Genomic DNA, 26,104 nt, shown 5'->3' with positions numbered 1-26,104 from the left:
TGATTTCAAGCTGAAGCAAACGAAATACTGTGGAAAAACACACAAGTGTGTGTGTGTGTGTGGACTGCACGTGTGTGCGTGTGTGTGCATGCTTGTGTGTGTGTGCCTGCCTGTGTGTGTGTGTGTGTGTGTGTCTGGACTGTACGTGTGCGTGTGTGTGTGTGCGTGCACTAGAGAGACATTTTCCTGGATCAGCTGACACTGCAGTAATGGTCTTTTCTCTCTGTCTCTCTGTCTGTGCCTGAAAGCCCCAGTGGATCGTGCTGCTCTTCCACAGTGCTGTCAGAGCCACAACTGGAGCCCAGCGGCCCAGACAGAGCTGGGTGGGGAAAGGGGTGGGGGTGGAGCTGGGCGGGGCAGGGGGCGGGCTTAGTTTAATTTAACTAATCCTCCACTTCACTAATGAGCTACTTAATAACTACTAATTCATTGTTAGTAGCCAATTAATCGTGTGCCTAAGCCATAGAGCAATGCCCACTGCTTCCCACTGCAGAGTGCAGTAAACAACCTCTCCCAGCAGAGAGGAAACTCAGAGAGAGAGGAAACTCAGAGAGAGGAAACTCAGAGAGGAAACTCAGAGAGAGGAAACTCAGAGAGAGGAAACTCAGAGAGGAAACTCAGAGAGAGGAAACTCAGAGAGGAAACTCAGAGAGAGGAAACTCAGAGAGAGGAAACTCAGAGAGAGGAAACTCAGAGAGGAAACTCAGAGAGAGGAAACTCAGAGAGAGGAAACTCAGAGAGAGGAAACTCAGAGAGGAAACTCAGAGAGAGGAAACTCAGAGAGGAAACTCAGAGAGAGGAAACTCAGAGAGAGGAAACTCAGAGAGGAAACTCAGAGAGAGGAAACTCAGAGAGGAAACTCAGAGAGGAAACTCAGAGAGAGGAAACTCAGAGAGGAAACTCAGAGAGGAAACTCAGAGAGAGGAAACTCAGAGAGAGGAAACTCAGAGAGGAAACTCAGAGAGAGGAAACTCAGAGAGAGGAAACTGAGAGAGAGGAAACTGAGAGAGAGGAAACTGAGAGAGGAAACTCAGAGAGACGAAACTCAGAGAGAGGAAACTCAGAGAGAGGAAACTCAGAGAGAGGAAACTCAGAGAGTGGAAACTCAGAGAGAGGAAACTCAGAGAGAGGAAACTCAGAGAGAGGAAACTCAGACAGGAAACCCAGAGAGAGGAAACACAGCTTGGCTCGGGAGTGTTTTGGGGAACAGCTGACCTGCGGTCCCCTCCCTGGGATGCACTCAGGTCCCCATCTGGAGGGGGACAGATGCCCCCCTGTCTCACTGCTCTAAATTTAGGACTGGGCGGATACAACGGCATGAAAGCGGCTCCTCTAGGGCACACCTGAGTGGAGGAGGCTTCCACCAATCAGACGGAGGCTTACAGGAGTGGCGGCGAGGAGCCAGCCAACTGTGTGAGAGCATAATGGGCTGGGCTGTGAGAGGAACCCTGATATAAGACGGGATGATGTAACCGCCCCAAACCGCTACGGCTGGGGGCTGCTGTGTGTGTGAGTTTGTGTGTGTGTGTGTGTGTGTGTGTCTCTGTCATACCCCATCACACTCCATCACACTCCTCAGACTTCAGAGAGCAGACATTCAACATGTACACAGGTATGTACGCAAACAAGCACACACACACACTCACTCACCCACACACACACACACACACACACTCACCCACACACACTCACTCACCCACACACACACACACACACTCCAGACTGTGTGGACGATAGGACAGCTGTGACACACAGTGCCATCACTGTGTGGCTCTGAAGTGCTCTATTTCAGATGAAAATCACTTCTCGGCCACCTGCATGTGCGTGCTGTGGTCAGTGAGTATCCATCGATCTACCTGCGATCAGGAAGGAGTGATCAAGGTACCTCCTATCAATGACAAATGATCGGTCCACTCTATAACCGGCGAGTAATTACAAATTCTCCTGCAATTAGTAAGATATCAGTCTACCTGCAATCAAACTTGCTGCTGGTCTAACAGGTCTCATTAAAGGACAGGTGAACACTTCGCACCCTGCAGTAATCACACAGGCATAATGGTGAATACACTTTTTTTCCTCTGGAGAGTGCCATCGGCTCCTTCCCAGGCCTCTCAGTAGCTCTCATCAGCATGAATCTTACTGAATTCATTAGATCCCATTAATTCAGAGAAAATCCGTTCCCCAGAGGTGAGCGCTGAGTTCACACCCCTCTCTGTGCTATCTTAATCACCCAGCCACATTAGGAAACGATCAATTACACTAACAACAGCAACCAGAACCCCTGTCCAGCCCAAATTTGTAAAAAATCAAATTTCACAAATCATTTCAGACAGTTCATTTAGCTGCATAATTACGCTATGCTATTCCTGTCCTGGCTCTCATTCTCCGGGTGAAGACTCTGTCCTGACAGACTCTGCGATGGCTCTCAGCCCGCATCAGATTCCTTTTGATCAAACACACAGAGAATCACACTCCCCAGTTATCCCATGCCATTATGGAGCTGTAGACATACACATTAACAATTTGTTTATATTCATATAGCACATACTCACATCTACATATTCATATTTTTCGTAGATGTCTGGCTCTCAGATCCCCCATTTACTCCAAACATACATTTAAGATGTATTTAAGAGTAAGAATCCCCCAAAATGAAGAATGACCTTAAGATTTCAAGCATTTTTTGAGTTTCATGTATGACCACATGAATGTAATTCCACAGAGATGATTTTGAGAATTCCCAGTTGTGGTTTGTAAAAGTGCTTCCAGTGAAAGCACCGTTTAATCGGGACAGGAGTAAATGTATGTTGCCATGCATGGCAGTTTGATTTTTCCAGCCCTGAATCTGTACAATAGGAGAAAATCGTGCAGTTTTCAGAAGCAGTGGCCTCTGTGGGTGCAGCCGCTTCTCTCGCTGAGTAACCTGTGTGCTGAAGTGGCACGCGGGGAGATCTGATCGAGTCATGCTTGATCTACGACAGACCAGCATCCCGCTGGAACGGTTATATATAGTAGGCTATCATACCACGGCCATCATAAGCAATTTGCTCTTGAGAGGGCAAGGAAAAAAAAATAACCTCATAGTGATTTAGTGTGGAAAAAAGCGGAAATTTTCCTCTCAGCCGCTAAAGAGAAAGAGAAAGTTTAAAGCAAATCCACTCTGGGTCGAGTGCGGAACAGCGAGCAGAGAGGAAAGCGGGCTGTAACAGACCCTCACGCTTCAAAGCTAACAGGTATTAACATCATTAGCAGAGGTACGCTAACACAGGCTCCAGCGCAGAGCAAGACCTCTGTGCTGATCAGGGTTCGAGTTTCCCTTGTATAAATGCGGAGTAAAAACAGACGCAGTAAATGCTGACAGCATCAGTACGGCATCTGGCTCTGCATGGCCTTTTTGACCTTCAATCATCAAACATGATCCTTCAAATCAAGTGCCACAAAACGTCTCCAAAAGGACTCCAGCCAAATCTGACTCATTCATACCTGCTTTCCTGCTCCCACACTCTCCCAGCTGACTGCCACTGTCCACAGTGAAGGTAAAAAATGTGTGTGCCCTTGCGTGTGTGAGTGTAAGAATTTATTAAGGGAAACAACCAAAACTCGTCCCAAAAATGAAATTCCCGCCTAACAACAGCGGATTATCGGTGCACTGGGACGTAAAGGCCAAAGAAAGATTTACAATGGCAGCTACCTCGAGTGTCGAGGTTTTCACAATCCGATCCAGTCCTCATTATAAAGTGCTCCAGTGCTTCATTTCCAGCTATATTACTCTGTAATGATTGGCTCTGTTGGGGTGTTTTCAGGGCCTGGCGGTGATTAAGGAGATGTATGTCTGCTGGGTTCAGGACAGAATGGAGAACCTCTTTAATCAATGGGACAGCATGAAAAGGAGTCTCTTCGATGTGAGTCTCCGGGGGGGTCATTAGACTGAGAGCTGGAAGAGATGCACCTGGGGGAGTGCATTCCTGTGCCCCCCCCCCCTTCCTGCCCCTCCCCCCATCCCCCACGACCCCCACAACACCCCGAGGAAGCACGCAGAAAAGCTGCTCCTGTCCAGCTGTATGTGTGAGACCCTGACCACCAGGAAGCAGCACATCGTCCACGCGTGCAGAATAGAAATCTGGATGAAGTTTCATATCTCAGGCTGACCTGGAGTCAGCCCTTTCCCTGTCAGCCTCACAGCTGGATGAGGTAGCTGTAAGAAGCAGCCATTCGCAAGTATCTGTGTTTATGCGCAGGGTGGGCACCAGGGAAACCCCCCCCCCCGCACCCTCACACAGGCTGCCAGGCCCTGACCTTCTCTCCATATCGCCTGCACCCCCCCCCCCCCCACCCCCCACCCCCCCGGACGCAAGCCGCCCCAGCGACCACTCTACAGAGCTGTGTCACTCGGCAGCGACAGGACCGGCTCAGAGGTGACCAAGTCACTCAGCTCACAGAGAACCATGAAAACGCGTGACACGTCTGCCGTTTGGAACACGTTTTATGCTTCAGCACAGAGGACTTTGTGGCCTCCTCTCTTCTCCTGCTCCGGTCAGGGGGAGGTCTGCACAGATACGCACAGAAATGGCAAAACACTCATCTTAAAATACACACTATTCCCCTATTTATTCTCCTTTTAGCTATTTTTTATACACATTTACACACATGACTGCCATGCTGGGGCGCATCTGCATGTCTCCTCTCCTACAATCCAGGTACAATGACTGCAACATGACATCATGGCGCGTTCATTGCTGTCACGTGATTTTGTTTCACGCATTTACGGCGTGCTCAAACGTAAGCACTACTCGTATGGCAGCAGTGACTCACAAACATTTGTAAAGGTAATTTTGTTATCTGATGACGCCTCAGCCTCGATATTTCGTTAGGACCCCCCAGCATTGATGTGACGCAGCACTTAAATGAACCTCAGCGACAAATACGCATCACTCACGGTGACGCGCGGAAAGGAGATGTCAGACCGCGGAAAAAGGGCACACGAAGAGCACTCATACGGGCCTGTTGAATCAATGAAAATATATTTCTCAAAACATCATGTGATGGTGAACACCATCTAGGAATGCGAACTGGTTTTCGCAGAGTAGGAGTTTGGGGAAAAATGTTGGGATAAAAAATAAAAGTTGAATTTGTGCGACGGAGGGCATGTTTTGTTTTAAATGCTATACTGGGAATGAGAATCCCTGGCAGCCGACAGGCTGCTGGGAATAATAAACAACGTTTTCAGGAGCATTAGTCAGATTTCCCCGGGTATCTAAAAACAGCAACATCTTAGAGAAACACGGGAGTAATCAGTCTCCGCATCCGAAGTCTGCTTAATTCAATTCCAGACTTACAGGAGGCTTAAGCACATATTTGCTGTATAATTCTATTAATCTGTGTCAGTGTGAATTTTAAAACGCTTAATTAAAGCTGCGGCTTTTGAGAAACTAATCACATTACAACCCAGCAGCCACCCCGTGACACACACTCCGCTGATGTCTTATTCAGAAGCGGCATCACCGCGTCAGGGTTATTAACTCGCCATATGCCTCGCTACATTTTCGCACGGCGCTCGGAAAAACGAGCTCTCCAAACCTCAGAGCGCCGCAGCGAAACTCTGCAATTAAGCCGCATCCAGGTTATGCCTTTTTCCGATTCATTACCGGTTATACCCTTCCTAATTTTACCCTACCATCTGACGCTGGCGCAGTTGTAATAGGCTAATATACCTTAACAGCATTTATTTAAAAAAGTTACAAACTTTACTTTCCAAGGACGGCTACCAGTCCCGTTCCAAACCCCAGACAACCTGATGATGACAGATTGCATTTTAATGAACAAACACAAAGATCTACCCAATATTTTGTTTTGCTGGATGACCTACTCAGAGCTGGAACTGGGACAAATCACTTCTCCAGCATTCGACCACATCTGAATTTACTGATCCAACATCACTGAAATTCAGTATCATGATCATAATTGCCACGATTTATCATTTTGGTTTTTACTGTTTGGACTCCCTTAAACCTTAAATGTGATTGATTGATCCATCAGTTGATTGGCTGGTTGGATAACTGATTGATATGACTTCGTCAGCTGCATGGTCACGTCTGCCCTGCGTGTGACACAGACCTTTCCTGTCCCCTGTTTCTGTGGCTGCAGTGTTTGTATTCTTTAAGGTCAGTAGTTTTGTACCTCTCATTTGAATGTAGCAGAAAAAGGCGATTCAGAGGATAACACTCTGTGCCCTTACTGACACAGACGCGTGATAGGTCAGAAACAGAGAACGTGGCAGCCAGTGTTTGCACTGGTAAGGCCTGGTGGATTCTGTCGCGGTTCTGTGTTCTACCAGAGAGCAGAGAAGACGTGCATTCTGGGATACCAACCGCCACTGTGACATTCGCCACGGTCAGAGACAAGCTCATTTCCAGAGTCATCGCTGTAGCAAGTGAATCAGCTTTTGCGTTCTGTGCTGGTCCTCTCAGACGTTCGATCAGGAAAGTCGTGATTATTCGGTGAGGGCAAAATGAAGAGCTGGCAGCGAGAGTGAGGTCAGTGATGTCCGAATGAGAGACGACCGGTGGGGTCTCAGCAGGTATCAGCAGAGCGGGGGTGGTCTCTCAGTCCTGTGTTTCAGGCTCACTTTGTGGCTTTTTTGCATGTTGTGTGTTCCCTCCTCCAAATGTTACACTAAATTCCCTGCCTCAGTGCAGCCCTACCCAGCAGATTTAACATAAACCAACCAGATCACACTGAAGGTTCTGTCTCTGCCATTGTTCAGGCTAGCAGTGCTCTGATTTGCTGGTTCATAATGAATGTTGTAGAAGGGGAGTGGTCTGAAACAGAGCATCCACAGAAAGCATGAGAAACTCACACAGGACAGCGGATGGAGTAGTGTGCTTCAATGCGGCTGGATGTCATGCTACAATCCCTGGAGAAAGATAGATGCATCGGCTGCACACCGTCTAGGAAGTGTAAGTGTTCCCCATCCCAGAATTCATGGCAAAAAGAAAGGGGAGTTTAGGCGCTTCAAAATGGTGAGGCGAGTTCAAAATGTGGTGGTGGTGGTGGTGGGGGGGGGGGGGGGGGTGAGACAGCAGAGCGCAGAACTTGCATACTGTGTACCTGGGTAATAACTGATACACACTAAAAGATTTAGCAGAGAGTAAGTACAGTCCTAATAGTAAGTACAGTCCATAATAGTGAAAATGCCAATCATAGCATCACGATATGACTGATAGCAACCGTGACATCACAGCCATTGTCTTCCCTTGCACTTGCTTTATACCCCATTCTTATTCAGGTGCCATATTTAGGTATATCTTTGCTTTGCTGTACAATCCATGAATGTGTTGCACATGAAGGTGAACTAATTTCACTGTCTGTGTGATCAGTGCTGCAGCAATTAATATTCAAATGAGCATCCTGTGATTTGACTGTGAAATTTCTGCTGTAGAAGTCATGTCTTCTGAATTGCTGAATGAAGAAAATATGAAAACGACAGGCTGCTATTTTCAAGAAGCCGCCAAAGCTTTTTAACTGCATATTTCAAGCTCACGAGGCAATTTATTATTGCTGATGATATGCACTTCTTACAGTATACATACACCTTTATTTTTCTATTGTTAGTCGGCTAGATACTGTAGCTTAGTTGTATGTATCCTTGATTCATTTGTGATATTATAGTGTGTAATGCAAATTAGTTAAAGGACGGAGATGCATTATTGATATTATTAATATTATTGCTGTTGTTATTGTTAAATAACTGAAAAGGTTGTATTCTTGTTTCTGTGTCAGTGCCGGTCCTGCTCCGGCTATGTGGCCCTTACAGTGACATGCCTGCTGATGATTCTAGAGGAAACACTGGTGTCTGTGATGTCACTTATGACATCACAGAGATAATGATGCCAATGTTAAGATCACAGAGGTAAGAGTGTAAACACAGACATAACAGATGCTGACATGAACTCAGTGGGGTACAGGGAGGAGGAGAAGGGGGAGGTGTACTGAGGAAAAAGGAGAGAGCGGGGGGTGGAAGGGAGCAATAGAGAACAGAGAACAAAGGAAGAGGAGACGCAAGAGAGAAGGAGGATGAGAGCCAGGTAAAGAGATGAAGGAAGGAAATGATGTCATGTACCCATGGGGGTGTTCTCAGTGATGCTCATTTCACTGCATGTCACATGGGCAGCCCGTTACCTTGCTTGCTACATAAAAACCTCGACAGGTCACTGCCAAGCACAGCAGTATAACATATTATGTGTGTGTGTGTATATGTATATTTTAGATATTTTTATATATATATACTGTATATAAATAGTATAAAATTTTATTTCATTTTATTTTAAATGTGGACAAAAATTGCTATCCCTTGTCATTTTTTTCCAAAAACCTGACCTTTTCTCACTCTACTGGCACACTGCTGCTCACTGCTCTGAGTGGGATGCTGTTTTCACAGCCTGGAGCGGGCTGAGCAGCAGTGTCACCCCAGGCCGTGTGAATGAGTGTTTATTTTGGGCAAAATGTGTCCAAAGGAAAACAGCATATGGCACATGGCCCAACCATGAGACTACCTGTTACGGCAGCAATAAACAGCATAATGCAATACTCTCCACCACAAGCCCAACAGAAAAACACAGGACCCCTAAAGCAGACAGACTGCTGTGGCTCTTACAGCCTGTGTTTCTTCCAATGCACGAGTCCAATACGCAATATCCTCACTACACTACACTTTTTGATATTTATTCTTCGCTCTGCCCTGTGTCCTGTGGTCGCACCCTCATAACAGGTTTCACCAAGTAGTGAAAAAACCTGTACAATGCGTGTGCAGCTTCCGCGGGTTTTTGCTGACGGTATGTCCGGTTCTCCTCGTGGACGGTTAATGAACGTTCAGTCAGCCCATCCTGTGCTTAATGAACCGTGTGAATCAATTCTGCATTTCAGCAGCTGAACAGGTCATGCGTTTACCGCCGAGTGTTCTCAGTCCAACTCCGGCTACTCCAGACGAAGAGCGTTATTATAAAAATGCTGCCACTAATGGAGGTAAACCCCCTCTCTTCTCTCAGACTGGAGGGAGAAAAGAAAACAAGCGGTAATATTTTACCAGCACACTCAGGTGGCGAGTGAGGCCCGGAAGCTCGGTAAGTAAGGTGCGCTCTCTCACGCTGCGGCAGCAACCTGAGCTCCCCCATCCAGCCAGCAGCTGAAAGGGGGCGGATAAAACCGTGTGGAGGACCCATGCGCTGATGTTTTAAACCCACATCCCTGCCATTCTAACCATTTATACAACTGAAGAATAGCGGCTCAATGTTTCATACAGTAGGAGAGTGGATTGGTCGTTGGGCAGAAGCACAACACTAACATATAGGGTTGCGGGTTCGAGTCCTGGATGCTGGTGCACTTTTTGACAAGGTGCTAGTTTGATTAACTGCTTCAGTAAACTCCCATCAGTATTTGTGCCTTGTGTGGAAAGTGCCAGCTGTTGTATATCTGTGCACAGTGCAGATGACGCAATACGACATGTCACCCTAGTCTGTGTCATGAGTTTTCCACCTTCAACACACGGTGCATCACTGCAGCTGTAAGATGCGACCTCCATCTTTGGAAATGCTCTCTTAGAAGGAGAACGCGCTCACTGGAGTGTGCGTATTAATGTAGTATTGGCACGCGGCCATGGTGCCAGCTGGCTCGAATCTATAGGCCAGATAAAGAGGGAAAATTGCAGCAGGATTCAGTTACCAGCCCATTCTTTTCTGCTACAATGTAGGAAAATTGGGTTAGAACGAACATGAGTTCTCGCAAATGTCTACAATGCACTTGACAAATTAACATAAAGGAAATAATTACTAACAAGTACACTGTAGAAACCAAGCACCGCGCTGATGCTTTGAATGTTCGGCGTTCCGTCCAGAAAGTAGAACAGAGAAAAAGAGGGAAAAAAACACTCTTACCCCACCCGACAAGTAGTGTCGAGACACGAAAAACACACCTACAGAAACGCTACCTGCAGCCAATTAATTTTGATGTGACTGCTGCTGTCAGAACAGCATGCGGCGATCTGAAGCGCTACAGATGGCTTAACGGTGCATTTGATTGATATTCTGAGTATTTTATTATTTAACGTGTCCAGAGCAATATGTCGACAATTTGCATTTCATAAACGCTTTCACACATTTCACACACTTTCTTTCCGCGAGCGCACATATTGAAGCATTGGTATTGAAGCACGACGTGTGTCTTGGTGGAAAAAGAGGCTTTCGCATATTTTGTGAATAAAACAGCGAGCGGTACCGCGTGTGGGCCCCCCCCCCGGTCCACGGGCTGTCCGCTGTCCGTGGTGCTGACCGAAAAACTTCCTCTCGCGCTCCTTCTGCGCCAGAGGGAAAAATGGAACTGGAGGCAGCACGAGACAGCGACTAGCTCCGGCGCGCGAAAGGAAAACATTCGCTACCCAGTGCGGTATAAAAGGGAAATGATAATACACTACATCAATATTAATATGCCCACAACATACCAAGCCCAATAAAGTGGATTGTATTCTCAAAATCATCCGAGAACAAGAACGGGTATTTTTTTCTTCTACTCAATGCAGCGTATTTTCATTTTTTTTTAATTTGTTCAGAAGTTTCTGGATCCGCTACACTCCAGCACATTCTTTTTAATATAATTGACACACTTCCATCAGATTCGATGCTATACTATAACTTTAACATATCCGTACTGATTTGCATTTATAACTTTGTAAAGTGATCTACATGTCTAACTGGGAAAGGAAATAAATACATTCATTAAACTTGTTGAATAACGGCTATAATGAACCACAAAAGTAGCCAACGCCTACACATTTTAAGGAAAAGACAGTAAAACTTACGTGTGCCGTCAAAACGCGTCGCGATAGTGTCCAGAAATGTGTTTTGAGGCGCTAGCAATCCTTTCATAACCGGCATTTTCCTGCAGGAGTGTGAAAGTCCCCATCAAAGTTGCGACTGCAGGTGCGGCGGCGGGCTGCGGCAGGCTCCCGCGGAGGCGCTCGGCTGGCGGAACTGAGTCCCTAAATTCCCTTCGATTCCTGTCGGCCGGGCAAAGTGAGAGATGCGCTCACTCGCGGCGGCTGCTGTGATAGGCTGCGGACGCAGGCGAGGAACCTCCATGCGCGGATGACGCCCGCAGGTGCGGATCAGGTAATAACCGGGACCGAGCTGGGAGTCTTTCAGGAAAGCGAGTACGGCATTACATTCATAGAATCAATTCTTAATTTATTTTTTATTCTTTTATTATTCATTTACTTCTTATTTTTTGTAGATCGGGAAATCTAACACTGTTAATGCTACATTGGAATATTCTATACTAGGGGTGGTTTTCAAATAATATATGCTGAAAAGGTCAGGAAGTTTTCAGAGACAAGGAACATGATTCAATTCCTTTTCCATATAGATTCGATTTTTCGTAGGTTTGCAGTGTATTTGTTATTTGTCGTTTCCCATGATCTAGCTTAGTTTCGTACTCTGACATTTTTATGTAACAGCCCAGCCCAATATTCAGTTGGTTCAGTGGAGTCAGGTTGTTTCCCTGGTATACACACCCCGAGGTACTGATGTCGCCTTAAAGCGTACCACATGAGGTGAATTTTCACGTCATTAAATCGTATCACATTGTGTCTGTTTCCATCGGATTCAGTCTTCCTTCCTGTTCCAGAATCTTTTGCATAAAGTGATTCTCGCAGCTTCAGAAATAACAGTGAACATTTTCATCGTATTGTAATCTGGCAAATGGGGCAGGCAGAGAATAGACACCTCTGTCTGTCCTAAGACAGGCCTCCCTTATTGTGTGAGTTTATCTTTGTCATGGCTGTATGCCATTTAAATGCACAAAAGAGCTGAGGATGACCTTCCAAATCAGAGGTGGTGAAAACATTGGGTCTGATCTTACAGTTCTTAAATTTAAAGCTGTTTGAAAATCATGGGTTTTGATTATTGTTATTCATACTTGTTTGTCTGGTGGGTAAAGAATGCTTCTCTCTCAGGGTTACAGATGCACAGTATTCAGTCACAGAGCTGCAAGCACAGACCATTTGGGGAGGGGAATTGGGCCATGATACCAGGTAAACCAGAGGCGGGCAGTCTTTGTCTCAGGTGTCAGGGGCACTGTCGTGTAGGAGACGCTGTGTTTCTGCTGAGATGAGTGCGCTGATGAAGCTGGTCAGGTGTTTCACAAATGGAGAGTTAAAAAAAAACATGAGCATTTCTTTTTATCCTCCATTCATTATAGATAAATAAGACGCTTGCTCTGTGTTCTCACCCTCAACTCATTTATATCACCTGGTCATAATTAGAGGGCATGGCCAATCAATTATCCAATTATCCTTTGCCTGCACAGACTCAGATCTCACACACACACACACACACACACACACACACACACACACACACACACACACACTGGCAGGGGTGAGACTGGTAGCAGAAGCCAGGGCATTTCATGGTGTGTAAAATAACATGGCATCAGAATGGAATCCAGGGCCCTTAAAGCAATTACACATTCATAATGTGATATTCACACTGAAAACAGGGAGGAAACATTTCTCAATGACAGTGAAGGTTGCATAGATTTCACAGTCACTAGATTACACAGCAGTGAAAACAAAGAGCAGGACGTTTCCACCGAGTCCTGGTGAAACAGTGAATCTGGCCCAGTGTTATCGATGATTCCACGGATTTATGAGCTAAATGAATCTCTCCTTCTCCAGCTCAACTGATGTGTGGTGAGCGTTTTGGCACAAAATAGCTGCCATGGATCACTGAGATGCGCTACACACTGAGGTGAGTAACTCCTCCCCATCACACCCCAGACTTTATGACCTGAAAGCTGCTGCGTAAATGAAATGCACGAATAGTGTTATTGTGTCATTTTAACTCCCTCGGCTCTTACGCTGGGAGGACTACAGTAAGCTTTGGCACAAACACTGACTCTACAGTACTCTCTGTGACCCTGCGACGGTGTGGCATGCGGACGTGCTGTGTCCTTCAAACGAGCGCTTCTCCGATATCAGCGGGCTCCACAGCCTTCGTCTCAAAAGCAGTGGGGAGAATGAGGAATGTTTGCCCACCTGTCACCTCCTCACAATATCCGCATAGACATCAGGGTGCTCTGTGTTTGGAGCTCCAGGCTGCGTCCGTGCAGTTAGCGCGGATACTGCCAACGGGACGCGAACCCTCAGCTTTCTGCGCGGTATTCGAATGCAGTTTCGGCGTTTCTTTGTTCGCGGCTCTGTGTAGCGCCATTTAAATGCGCCGCCCTTTGACCGCTGTTGATCTTACTGTTGTGGTGGAGCATAGGCTACTAAGCGTATTCAAATATCCGTAAGCGAATCCGTACAATTATTGCAATGTTTCTGTAAAAAGTCATATGATTTATTAAGCCCAGAGAAAGTGTTCAGCTGAATTACATCTGAAAACACCAAGTGGGTGTTATTGTAGAGTTTTCAGGGGGGTTTTTCTATTTTTTTTTTTTGCTCTACAAGCAAACTTGGTCCATTTTTACCAATTAAAGAAAGAAATCCTTGTCTCGCGGCCCTTTAAACATTACGCATTCACGACCTGAGACAACTTATAGCACGTTTCAGCTTGACTTGAAAATGTATTCGTCTTCTGTCGAGCAGGCCAAAACAACTACTCTTACAAAATGCTGATGTAGTCAACACGCCATTTCAAAATGTCACACGGTTTCAGCTGCGTCCCCGGGCTGTATCCCCGGAAGATATGCAACACTGCGCTGACGTCCCTCACTCAGACCGTGAAATGTATGGCAATGAGTTGATTAGGAGAGATATCCAGGAGCTCCGTAAAGAGCGTGTTTACTCAAGGTCAGGAGCTCGATCGTGCCCAACAACAAATTGGATTGCAATGCTAATTATGTCCCATATACACATCTGACGAAAAACAAAACAAAACAGAAATGATGTGCTACACACCCTGGCGAAAATAAATTAATTTCGCTTGATCGGTGGTCTGCCGCACGCGTTTCAATCTCTCCCAAGCGGCCAGTTCCGCGTGCTGTGGCACGCGACGCCTCACTTACGTTCACGGTGTTTGGCCTGAAATGTGGTAGTGACCCAACAACACATCACCAAAGTGAAATATAAACATCGACAGTCTTTAAGAAGGACAGCACTGAACCAGCATGTTCTCAGTAACGTCTTTACGCAGCTCACACGTCATGCGACGTCTCACGCCACTGCACTCCGGAGGCCTGCTCTCGCTTCTCCACCTGGAACTCGGTCCGATGACTGCTTACCGGGGGTCCGAGCGGACGACGTCAAAGTTGCGTGTAACTCTACTGCCCTCTGCAGTCATTCTGTTGCTAATACCTTTAGAGGTTTCATTCTACACCTGGTGTGTTAGTAATTGTTCACGAGCGTTAACTTTTTCATATGCAATACTTTGGAACGCTTTAAAGTGCACTACTAAAATAACTCCAACAGCACAAGTCAGTCTTCACATTCATCGACTGAAGGACTGACACAGAAAGGACGACTTCATAACAGTTTTATCCCACACAGAATTCCGACGCGGTCTTTCCAATAACGCGGAAACGTGAGAGCATCGTCGCCGCCTCATCTGCGCCCTCCGGTGGCTCTGCCGTGAGTTGCAGTCTGCAGAGTAAGCGGAGGCGTGTGCTGAGAAACGTGTTTTAAGTTCAGGCAGGTAGAACCGACGAGCAGAAACACAGCCCCGAAAACCAAGACCGCTCGCATAGTTCCCCCGGGAAGAGGGTGTGGGTGGTCCATCACACTCAGAGCTATAGACTATTTGTCTACATAGATAAATATCTCCTATATCGGAAATAATCAGGGCACCAGTGTGGAGCAGGGAGAATGAACCCCAAGCATTTGGATATGCTGGTAGACATGCTGTTTATATACCCTATAGCAAAAATGGGATAAAAATGTCACGTGACTTTCCTTTAATCTGCTGAGTTGAGTTTAAAAACGTGTGGTCCGTCGTTCTGTGGGCACACTTGATCTTGTCACCTTATTTAGATATACCTTTCCTTTGTAAGTCACTCTGGAGAAGACAAAACGAAGTGACCAGTGTAATGTGTTAATTTACACACAGGCTTGGCTTTGTTTTTGTGAGACTATTCATTTACGCATTTTGCCAAAGGCGACATCATCTTCATAGAAATATTTATCTAATCATGGTCAGAAAGAAGCATAACCGCACGAATCAGCGTATAAATCCAAATACAATCACATGGTTTTGCAAACTAGGAGGCAAAGGCTTATTATAATGATAAACATATCAGTGGCTGAATTTTCTAAAACGGTTTAAGATGCTGACCTTTGAGGGTTGATATTTATTCTCAGTGATGACTCATATTTAAAGCTGAATTTCTCATATTTTCAATATTACTAGAGTAGATGTAGTTTACATGGCAAAATTACTTTCAAGTTACCAAATTCGTCATTCATTAAGTACTCAAAGCACGCAAAAATACAAACCGGGATAAAATTACTTAAATACTTTGTGTTTCAGATGACAGAATTAAATTATTTTACTTATGTGCCCAGTTCTTTCGAATTTCAGGTTTTCTAAAAAAAAAAAAAAAATTCTCCATAACGCCAACCATTGTGAAGTGCATCGCGAATCATCAGGATATCAGACATGTTCACATTGTGCCGCAGGGGGCGCTGTTGTCCACAAAATTCCTTGGTTTTGCATCAAGCCTTTCTATTGAGCACAACGTTCAAAACCGGACAAGGGCAACTGTGAACAGCTGTTACCTCCTTTCATTATATTTTTGCAGAAAAGAAGCAACGGAAATAGTGACGAGTAGATGCCGCTGCTTCCGTGTTGTAATTTAGGTCGTGTGATCACTCGCCGTTTAAATTCGTCTCACGCCTTTTCCACGGTTCTGCCACCTGGCACGTGCACTACATTGAGTTTTTTAGGTCACTGAATATATGACGTACCCTCTATTATGCGCATAAACAAGCTCTCAAACCCACGTTCGTGCTGAGGTGACAACCGTAACAGGCGACCAAACCCCTGAAAAAGGGAGTTTTATCTACCGATTGCGCTGATTGATGGCGTTCCCTGCACGGGTTATAAAGGGTTGGATCACGTGCACTTTCGCACTAGTTCGTTACAAATGCTCCAAGTAATAGTTTCTGATTTTCCCGCAAATTATTTTTCAGCTTTTTGTAGTTGTTATTGTTGTTGTTTTTTAATTTACGCATACATTAAAAATCTGCTGAAATGTATTATTCATCCTAGATGTAATTAATATGCAAACATATGCAAATTAAGATGCAATTAGGCTCTGATTCTCTGGTGGAATCCGCCATTATGCTTTAATACAAAGTAACAGAGTAATTGGTGTCACGTGCAATTACGCTTATGCAAGTGAACTTTCAGACGTGCAAAATGCAAATGATGTGATATATGTAGGTTATCCTATGTAGACATAGCGCGCGGTAGTTTAACATCTTGAGAACATCCAGAGTGTTTTATTCCGCTGAGGGCACAAAGGCACTAGCGAAGAGCATATGCGATAATAAAAACGAACTGTGGCATTTAATAATCTTTAATTTCATTTTGTTGAGATAAAGCTAACAGTGAGAGTTCACTTCAGTGGAGAATAAGAAGTCCACGTTTTTTTGCCTCTGTGTGATCAACCTGTCAGTGTGTACGTCCATCTGCCCGGCCATCTGCCTGCAATCAAAAGTCCCTCTCAGTAATGACTGGACGCGTTGTGGTGAATGGGGAGAATGTGATGATTATGTGAACTGCATTATGTTACTAAAATCCTCTGTAGCACAGGAGTGGCTGCCTTCAGATGCCCACGCAAACTCAGAAACTGGTTAAAAATCATCGCAAGGCCATTTCATGAAGGCCTGAAAGTTGCCTGTGATCTGCCCCTCGATCTGTACGTGTCTCTCTGTGTGTCTCTGTGTCTCTCTGTGTTTCTCTGTGTCTCTGTGTCTCTCTGTGTGTCTCTGTGTCTCTCTGTGTTTCTCTGTGTCTCTCTGTGTGTCTCTGTGTGTCTCTGTGTCTCTCTGTGTTTCTCTGTGTCTCTGTGTCTCTCTGTGTCTCTCTGTGTCTCTCTGTGTCTCTGTGTTTCTCTGTGTCTCTCTGTGTCTCTGTGTTTCTCTGTGTCTCTCTGTGTGTCTCTGTGTCTCTCTGTGTTTCTCTGTGTCTCTGTGTCTCTCTGTGTTTCTGCCTCTGTGGAGCTGCACAAAACCCCTCCCCCTGCACAGTCTCCCTCTCTAAGAACTTAATCCAGGAACAGTCCATGCACACAAAGGGAGCCGGGGCGCACTCCTGAAGGCCCACCTCCTCAGACAACACTCTCCCAGAGTAATGCCCCCCCCCACCTCTGCAGCAAGTTACCCCCCCACCCCATGCCCAACTGCATGAAGTAATAACCCCCCCATCTCTGTACCAACCAACCCCCCTCCCAAATTTTAAAATGGCAAAAGTGCACAAAAAACAATAATGCAACTTTACTGATCGATGAGGGAAGAATAAACATTTTCTTTCGCACTCATACAGAAGCAAGGAGCACACGATGCCATTCCGCTTTCCGCTAATTCTGCAAGTCACACAGTACACTACAAGAGAGTATGCAGCGATTAGAGGATCCTAATGCTCACTGTCACTGAAGAAGGTGCAACTTACATGACAAATACATGACTTTGGACACATGAACAGTTTTTGATGGCTGGCTGACTTTTCAATGATTGTTATTGGATGAGTAAGAGCACAGTAATGCCACACCAGATTCTGCATGGCTTGGCCAATGATGCCATCTTTTGCCACTTGGCATTCATGCTGTCACTTTTGAGTTTTGGGGAAAAATCCCTCCTTATGTTTGGGCCTCTCTCCTACCCTCCTACTCTTTCTCTCTGCCTCTCTGTTTCTCTTTCTCTTCCTCTCTCATTCTCTTTCGATCTTTCTCGTTCTGCGGTGTCTCAGTGCACACGACACACTGACACCGCAGATGCTGCTACAAACATGCTTGCACAGAGAGATTGTGTGTGTGTCACGTAGGCCGCGTGGGTGTGGCGGTGTGCTCAGACGCAGTGTGTAGAATCCGGTGTGTATGTGGGTCAGAGCTGGCGCGTGTCGGCGCGTGGGTGAGCCGCCGCACGCTGTCTCCGCATGGCCACCTGCGTTCCAGACAAACGCCCTCCGCGGCGCGTCATTGGCTGCCGCAGACGCTGCGTTCGAGCGCGCAGTTTGTGCAGAAGCCGGGGAGGGTAAGGTGAGGCAGCAGGAGGCAGCACCCGATGCTATCTCTGAAACGCCCGGCGGGTGCGGCCCGGGCGGGGGTGTCGCTCCGGCAGGCGCTCGCGTGGGGAGGGGGGGGGGGGCTTTTGTTCCTCGGCTTTGAGTTGCACAAGCGACCGAGGCAGAGGTGGCATCAAAAGAGTGACACAAGAGTAACTGTGTGCATACAGTGCAGGGCTTTGCCATAAAACCACAGCAGCAGCAGCGATATTTATATTCAATATGTCACTAACTCTTAAATCAGAAATCTACCCAGTTTTGTGAATGCATTGCAGTGAAAGATGATTGCTTTGTTTTCAGTTCCTGACCTTTGACCTTGTACATTGCAAATGCCTGTCGATCTTGCAAAACAGTCATTCTCTGGAAAATGAAGTATAAGAGTAATACATATGATATATGGATTCTGTCCTTTCACAGGGTTCTAATCCTGAAGAAGTTTTTTCGAGAAACTAGTCCCACAGTTATAATGAACCTGTTCCAATAAAGTAATTAAGATCATCAGTTCCTGCCGTCTGCTGGAGTTTCCCAGAATCCCTCATTCCTGCTGCTGTTTGCATTTCCTTCACAGCACACGATAACATAACAGCAGTACCATGGTTCTGCAGTTAGATTGAACTGTCCTCATGATCATGGTCATATGGGATTATTGAAGAAGGAACTCCTGCATGGATGGACATTTTTGGATGTTTTCAAGGTAAAATATAAATGAATCACAGGTCAGACAGTGTCTCTTTTTTTGATTCTCAGTGTTCATGTTTTTTTTTTTTTTTTTACTTTGTGACGTTACACTTCGATTCCATGTGCTTTTAGGAACATGCCAGTTGTCTGCTTGTGTGGATTATCAAGTTACTATAGTAACTGAAATGTGCCATAAATACAAAAAGTTAATTATTAATGTTATTATCACATACATTGATTCAAATAAAATGTCCACACAATGTTGACAGGAAGAACTTGATTCAAATTAACACATTACAAATGAAAATTTTACCTGTGTTTCCTGTGGTAACAGAATGCCAGAATGTGTGGGCCTTGTACATCCATATTTTTAACCTTTGAAAATAAATGTATCATATCAATGATGAATGTTGTTGAAACAAATTCTGTCCACTTTTACATTAAAATGTCACTGTTTCCGTGGAAACAAAAACTGAAAGTAAATATATGTGCATGGATTTATTTAATATGGTGCTATTAATAATTTAAGAACTTTCAGCTTAAAAGTTAGTCTGTTGCTTCATAGCAGTGTGTTTCCACACAGTGAAAGTTAGTGAAGTTCTGTCTTTGCTTTCTGGTAATGAAGAGAGCGCTGTTTGCGTCTGTCGCAAAGTCAGAGGTCGGGTTGCTTCTTATTGCGTTATGCTCTGTGTTCTGTTGGCAAACGAAGGCATGTGGTCAAATCCTGAGAGTGACCGTCTCCATAAACAGCACAGTTCGCCTTTCGGGTTTTTGCTTTGTAATCGCAATATAAGCAGGGTGGCTCCTAGGTATCGCCTGCGGATGAACCCACTGTGTAAATCAGTGCTATTGTTCTACTTTAATTGTGCATAGATTGCATATACAGGCTACATCATTTTCACTGGCTTTAATAACAATTTTATTTATCTTTCAAGACTAACCAAAACAAACAACCAATGTGGCATCTTTTATATCCAAATCATATGGATCACAGAGGTAAGGTTACATAATAGGTTCTCTTAATTCATTTTTATATTAATGTTACCCCTTGCAAAAATGCCAGCGATGGTGATTACAGCAGCAAGAGTGGGGTGTGCTGAATGGTATTTTTGACAAAATAAAAAAAAGTCAAATAAAATTGAAAAATAGTAGTAACAATAACAGAGAATTAAGTCTCTTAAAAAAATTCTTTTCAATTATACTCTCTGTCTGCCCACACAAACAGTAATCTTCATCTAATGGAATAAATTGGACTCTTTGTCTGGACTGGAAAAATGTAACAAAAATTTAATGCATAACTTGCTTAGTAGGAAGAAATAAACTCAATACAGAAGAACCAGTGCTTCAGCTCTGGCCTTCGGGTGGACAGACACATACCCAGCCCCACAGGACAAACAGGGTGTCACAATGTTTCACTCCCTTCTCTCTCAAACGAGGTTTGGCCATGTGGAAATACTGCTACACCACACGCCAGGATCATTTAGTGAAACTTTATTTAGGACATCAGAGACGAGACCTGGAGTTAAGAAGCCATCGAAGCGATCAAAGTCTTCTGCAGCCTGTCCGACAGGCAAGACTTTGTTTTGAAAAGATCTAGCCAGGCTAGGTCAGATCACAAAACACTAAAATTTGTGAATGTTTTCCCCCACTTTTCCACCCAAATATTTAAGGGGATCTCAAAGAAACTCATCTCACTACAGCAACCTGCCTGTGGGAGGGTGAGGGTAAACCCAGCTCTCTAATACACAGGCCAGCCGGGCCGTAACTGGAGGACTCCACTGATGTCGTCCGAACAGCTCGCAGGTGTGTGACGGGTTGCAGGGGGGAGGGAGCAAGTAAGACCCCCCCCCCAAATATGTTTACTCTGCTACTGCAATGGACAAACCTCTCAGCAGCCTGCATATGTTATGAATTATGATGGATGTTTTGTTAGATTTAATAAAACAGAGAGCTTTACCAACATCATCATGGTGTTTTATTAGCTGCCAATATTTCCTGTTTCTGTGGTTAAGACCCTGTACATTCTTTACTACATTGTCTGATTGCAGCTGCGGGGACGAGTGTGGCGTACGAGCACTCACAGAGCACAAACACGCACACGCAAAAACGCTCACACAAATGCAGAAACACAAACGCACACGCACATGCAAAACACGCAAACACAAATACACGCACACGCAAAAACGCTCACGCAAATGTGCACATAGGTGCAAAAGGTTACATCAATGCACAAACACGCACATGCAAAAAGCTCGCACAAATGCACAAACACAAACGCACACGCACATGCAAAAAACACGCGTGCACTTGCACAAACACGCATAGGGGAAGACAGACATGTGCAAGCGCGGGGACCCGCGTGCAGGTACGCTCTCTCCACAGTCTGTCTTTCCTGAAGGGGGCTGGGCTTGATGCAGTGAACTCAGCCTCTCTCCTCTGTAGCTCTCAGCAGCCAGTCTTTACTCACAGAATGACTGTGAGAAGATCCGGTGAGGTTCTCCTGGGTGCGTGATTCAGGGTCTCTAAAGCAGTCCTTCATGAGGGCCAAGGAGGCTGTTGTCCCACCAGATTAAGAGTGAAATGGGTTGTTGAAGTCCACGTGGGTAACAGGACAAGATCAATATTAGTTACAGTTAATATGCTGCACCATTGATCTGTACCTCTGCATCATCACAGCGGCGGCAGTGAGCTATAGGAAGCAGGATCAGCAAACACAGAGACAGTTAAGAGGGGTGAGGGTTCTGCAGATTCTCCTTCATTACCTCAAACCCAGAGCTGTATAGAGACACTCAGTAACACCTAACGGGTCATTTAAAGACACGCTTCAGTGAAAACCGAGCTCCCACAATCTCTGTTTACAGGAACTGCAAGTTATTGACTTTAATGTCAAGATATGGATTTCAAATGGCCACCTTCCAAGTAACTGCATCGTTTATGATGTCACAATGAGGCCCCTCCCACTGAGGCTGTCACACAGAGATCACATTTCTGCTGATGATGTCAAGCTGTGGACACACCCAGTGTAAAAGACAGCGGTGTCTATTTGCACTACAGCTCATCTCGGGACACAAGTAGAATGTGTTTAAAAGAGGGGCAGGTGTTTATGGAAATATATGCAATTAAAAAACACATTTTGGCATCTTATTCATTAATTAGCCCAAATGTTGAAAGTCAAAAGCGATGAAAGGAATTAGATTCACAATGCAAAGCTGTGATAGCCACTAATGACGTAGAGCATGAGGTATCACACAGGAGGGGTAGAGCTGTTTATAACAGATTCTCTGCCTCTGGTTTCAAATCGTTTTCATTGGATAACAAAGTTTTCTGTGGGAATGTCTGATTGTTTTTCCTTCTGGGTCGGGGGGACGGTTTCCCAGAGTCTTCTGGGACCAGAGAGACTGGGTCAGGAGCTCCAGCGGGAGAGGCCAGCGTCTGAGCTTTGGACCGAGCGGAGCCAGGGACGGGCCCACGGCCGAGAGAGCCGGAGCTGGGCTGGACTCAAAGGCTGAAACATCCCCCCCCCCCAAAACCATGATAGGACAGAAGAAATGACCAAAAGCGTCACAGAGACCATCCATTCCTCCAGATTCTACAAAGACACTCAATAATTTTCCATGAATGTATGACATATGGCCAAAGACTGCCTTTGTGGTGCAGGTGTGTCTGTTTCTCACAGGTGTGTTTCTGACCCCACGACCAGCCCCTCAGACACACAGCAGAGTCCCGTGCCAAAAGCAGACAGTGAAGACTGGGAGAATATCAGACGGCATGCAGAGACACGTACAGTCCTTAACAAAGACTGTGCAATCTGCACAGCTCGATTACAGATACACCTGTAAGTGCAGAAAGAGAGAGAGAGAGAGACAGAGGGAGAGAGAGAGGGGGAGAGAGAGAGAGAGAGAGGGACAGGGAGAGAGAGAGAGAGAGAGAGAGAGAGAGAGAGGGAGGGGAGAGAGAGAGACAGAGAGAGAGAGAGGAGAGACAGAGAGAAAGACAGAAAGAGAGAGGAGAGAAAGAGAAAGTGAGAGAGGGAGAGAGAGGAGAGAAAGAGGAGAGAGAGAGAGAGAGAGAGAGAGGGAGAGACTGAGAGAGACAGAGGGAGAGAATGAGAAAGAGAGAATGAATCGGGGAATTCAGTTAGAGAAGCAGTATTTATTCCCTGTGATGCACAGTACAGTGTATTGTCATCAAAGCACACTGAATTTTACCCCCCCCCCCAAAAAAAAGATGGAATAAAACTGCTGAGTCTGTGCCAGCGTAGCCATGGCAACAGCAATGTTTTATTCCCATAAGCACCCTGCTTCGCCTCTGCCAGCAGCAGCGTTCCTGGATGGAGCCCAACTGTCACCCTGACGGTTCGGCATGGCGGGCGGGGAGTGTGGGGGGGACGCACGTATCTCTGAGCCCAAACGCTGACAGAAACACGTCCCTTTAACAGAAACGCACTCGTCCCTTTAACAGAAACACACTCGTCCCTTTAACAGAAACGCACTCGTCCCTTTAACAGAAATGCACTCGTCCCTCTAACAGAAACACACTCGTCCCTTTAACAGAAACACACTCGTCCCTTTAACAGAAACACGCTTGTCCCTTTAACAGAAACACGCTTGTCCCTTTAACAGAAATGCACTCGTCCCTTTAACAGAAACGCACTCGTCCCTTTAACAGAAACGCACTCACGCACTCGTCCCTTTAACAAAAACACACTCGTCCATTTAACAGAAACACACTCATCCCTTTAACAGAAACATGCCCTTTAACAGAAACACACTCGTCCCTTTAACAGAAACACACTCGTCCCTTTAACAGAAACACACTCGTCCCTTTAACAGAAACATGCCCATTAACGGAAACACACTTGTCCCTTTAACAGAAATGCACTCATTCCTTTGAAAACCTGACTGAATACTGAACTGAAACTTCTGTCGACTTCTGGTGGGGGGGGGGGAGGACTTCACTGGTGAAACTAATATTGTAATTAAACAGCAGCTGAGATGAACTTTAATTATTACTGATGCACATTAATTTCCTAATAGTTTCCTAACATTTTCCTGAGGGAATGAAATTCAAAAGCACATGCACAGACACAAATGGTTTATAAGTGAGATGTACGGTCATAATTCTTTCATTTAGACATGCAACCTTTTATTTTCTATTCATATGTCAGCGTTGCTGAAATGGTCTTGATTAATACCAGGGGCAAGTCTGTGTGAAAGAGATTCATGTCCTGATTCATCTGCAGTGTAATCAGACCCTGAGGGGTTAATGACAAGTGTGTGAAAGCAGGATTCTGGGGGGTCCCTGCCTCGGCGCGCCCCGTCTCGCCGGGGGGGGGTGCGTGACCCCGCGTCTGCAGGGGACTCCAAATGGAGGCGCTGGAATGTCGCCACGGAGACCAGACCCACCTTAATGGAGCCGTCTGGTGGAGGCACAAGCCGGCACAGGGTTCTGTGGTTTCAGCAGGGCGTTCTCCCATTCTGCACAACCTCGGGACAAAATAGAAAATCCAAAATATTTCTAACAGATTTTAATAAATACAAACCTTACACACGCCAGCCTGTAACATTCTCCTGCCCTGGGGACCTGTTTGACTGGAAGACCTCCTGGGGAGACCAGGCTGCTGCTGGCATCTTCTGTGGGTCAGCCAGCTGGGGGCAGCGTTTCCTCTGAACAAAATAGGAGACCAATGTTCCAGTGCAGTGATGGGGACACTATGCTGTAGGAGATGCCATCTTTCAGACGCTTTTCAGATGTTACACTGACGTCCTAGTTCTCTGTGGTCATTAAAGATCCCATTGCACTTATAAGGAAAACTGTTTTTAGCACAATATATTTAAGGAAAAATATTTTTAGCACAAAATTTAAATTAGTTTCCCACACAGCAGCACACTTCTCAGCAAGAGGGTTCGCAGTGTGTCAGCAGAGCAGGCTACAGCACTGCTAACATGCACTGCTAACATGCAGAGACGTTTCAGCAGTCTAGCTCACATGAGAAATGTCACTTTCCCTACTGTGCAAACCTCCATTGTTAACTCTTTTCTCAATAATCCTTGTATTTATTGTGTTTGAAATATTTTGATATTTTTAATTAAATATTTTGAAATAGTTTAATTTGTCCTGCTCCTCTTGTTGTAGCTTCTTCGTCTTGTTTTAGTTCTGAATTTTCAGCAGAGATGCAGTATTTTATGTTGTTGCCAAAAAAAGATTTCTGAACATGTTTAGAACCGCAAAGGTCTTGTGACAGAATCTCTCTGGGCTTTTATCTCTGAATGCAGGAATTCTGCAGTAATTCCACCTCTGAGAAACAGAAATGCCAAATGTGTTTGCTTTACATCTCAGACCGCCTCATTGTCTCTCTCTGAATCCCCATTTAATCAGGGCCTACAAGCACCTCCACACGTCCTGGCAACCGCAGACATCGCCGTGGCGACAGCATGCTTTTCAGACCTATATGAATGGGTGCACCAACCTCATGTGTTTCCATTACAGCTCGGCTCGGCTGTAACACAAGAATTAAGAATTATTGTTAAACATACTTATGCGCCTATTATTTCTGAGTGTCTGTTCTGAAGTCTTGCGTAGTTCACCTGACCTGTCCATAATTTCACAGGACTTAGAAATAGGTCATAGCTGTTGTTTGAACGTTGAAGTGTTTTGCAGCTGATGGCTGTCATTATGGTGAAGCAAGGCCAGAGAGATGATCTTACACGCCCTGCTCATATTCCCAGCTGCCAGGGAATGTGACACTGCTATATTGTTATATTGTTATATTTATTATAGTTTGTGAAATTGTTATTTTATACTCCCCCGCCCATCTCGCCCAGCCTGCGCACCCACCCACAGTGAGCAAAGCCATCCATCATTTCAGCTGCAGCTCACATGTCTGAACCTGAACCTGAACGGGAGTCTGAGTCTGAGTCTGAACGGGAGTCTGAGTCTGAGTCTGAGTCTGAACGGGAGTCTGAGTCTCAGTCTGAACGGGAGTCTGAGTCTGAGTCTGAGTCTGAGTCTGAACGGGAGTCTGAACTGAAGGGGAATGTGACTCTGAGCGTAAACTATTGAATCCAAGCAGCAGTTCTGTTTGTTTTTCTGCAGGGGTGAGTGCTATATGTGGTATGTTTGCACTGAGATGTGAATGAAAAAAAAACTGGAGAGTG

General features: G+C 45.5%; 1 protein-coding gene across 1 annotated transcript in view; it reads right to left on the bottom strand.

The window, feature by feature from the left end:
- Positions 1–10,925, bottom strand: part of kcnh8 (potassium voltage-gated channel, subfamily H (eag-related), member 8) — a 53,217-nt gene extending 42,292 nt beyond the window's left edge. The window contains exon 1 of the mRNA XM_036516063.1: positions 10,850–10,925. Within this exon, the coding sequence (XP_036371956.1) occupies positions 10,850–10,925 (76 nt within the window). The remainder of the gene's footprint in view (positions 1–10,849) is intronic.
- Between the last annotated feature and the right edge of the window lie 15,179 nt (positions 10,926–26,104).

This window comes from Megalops cyprinoides, chromosome 21 (genome assembly GCF_013368585.1).
Source record: "Megalops cyprinoides isolate fMegCyp1 chromosome 21, fMegCyp1.pri, whole genome shotgun sequence".
NCBI lineage: Eukaryota > Metazoa > Chordata > Actinopteri > Elopiformes > Megalopidae > Megalops > Megalops cyprinoides.
Note: the sequence above shows the minus strand (reverse complement) of the source record. Positions and strands in the feature narration are given on the sequence as shown.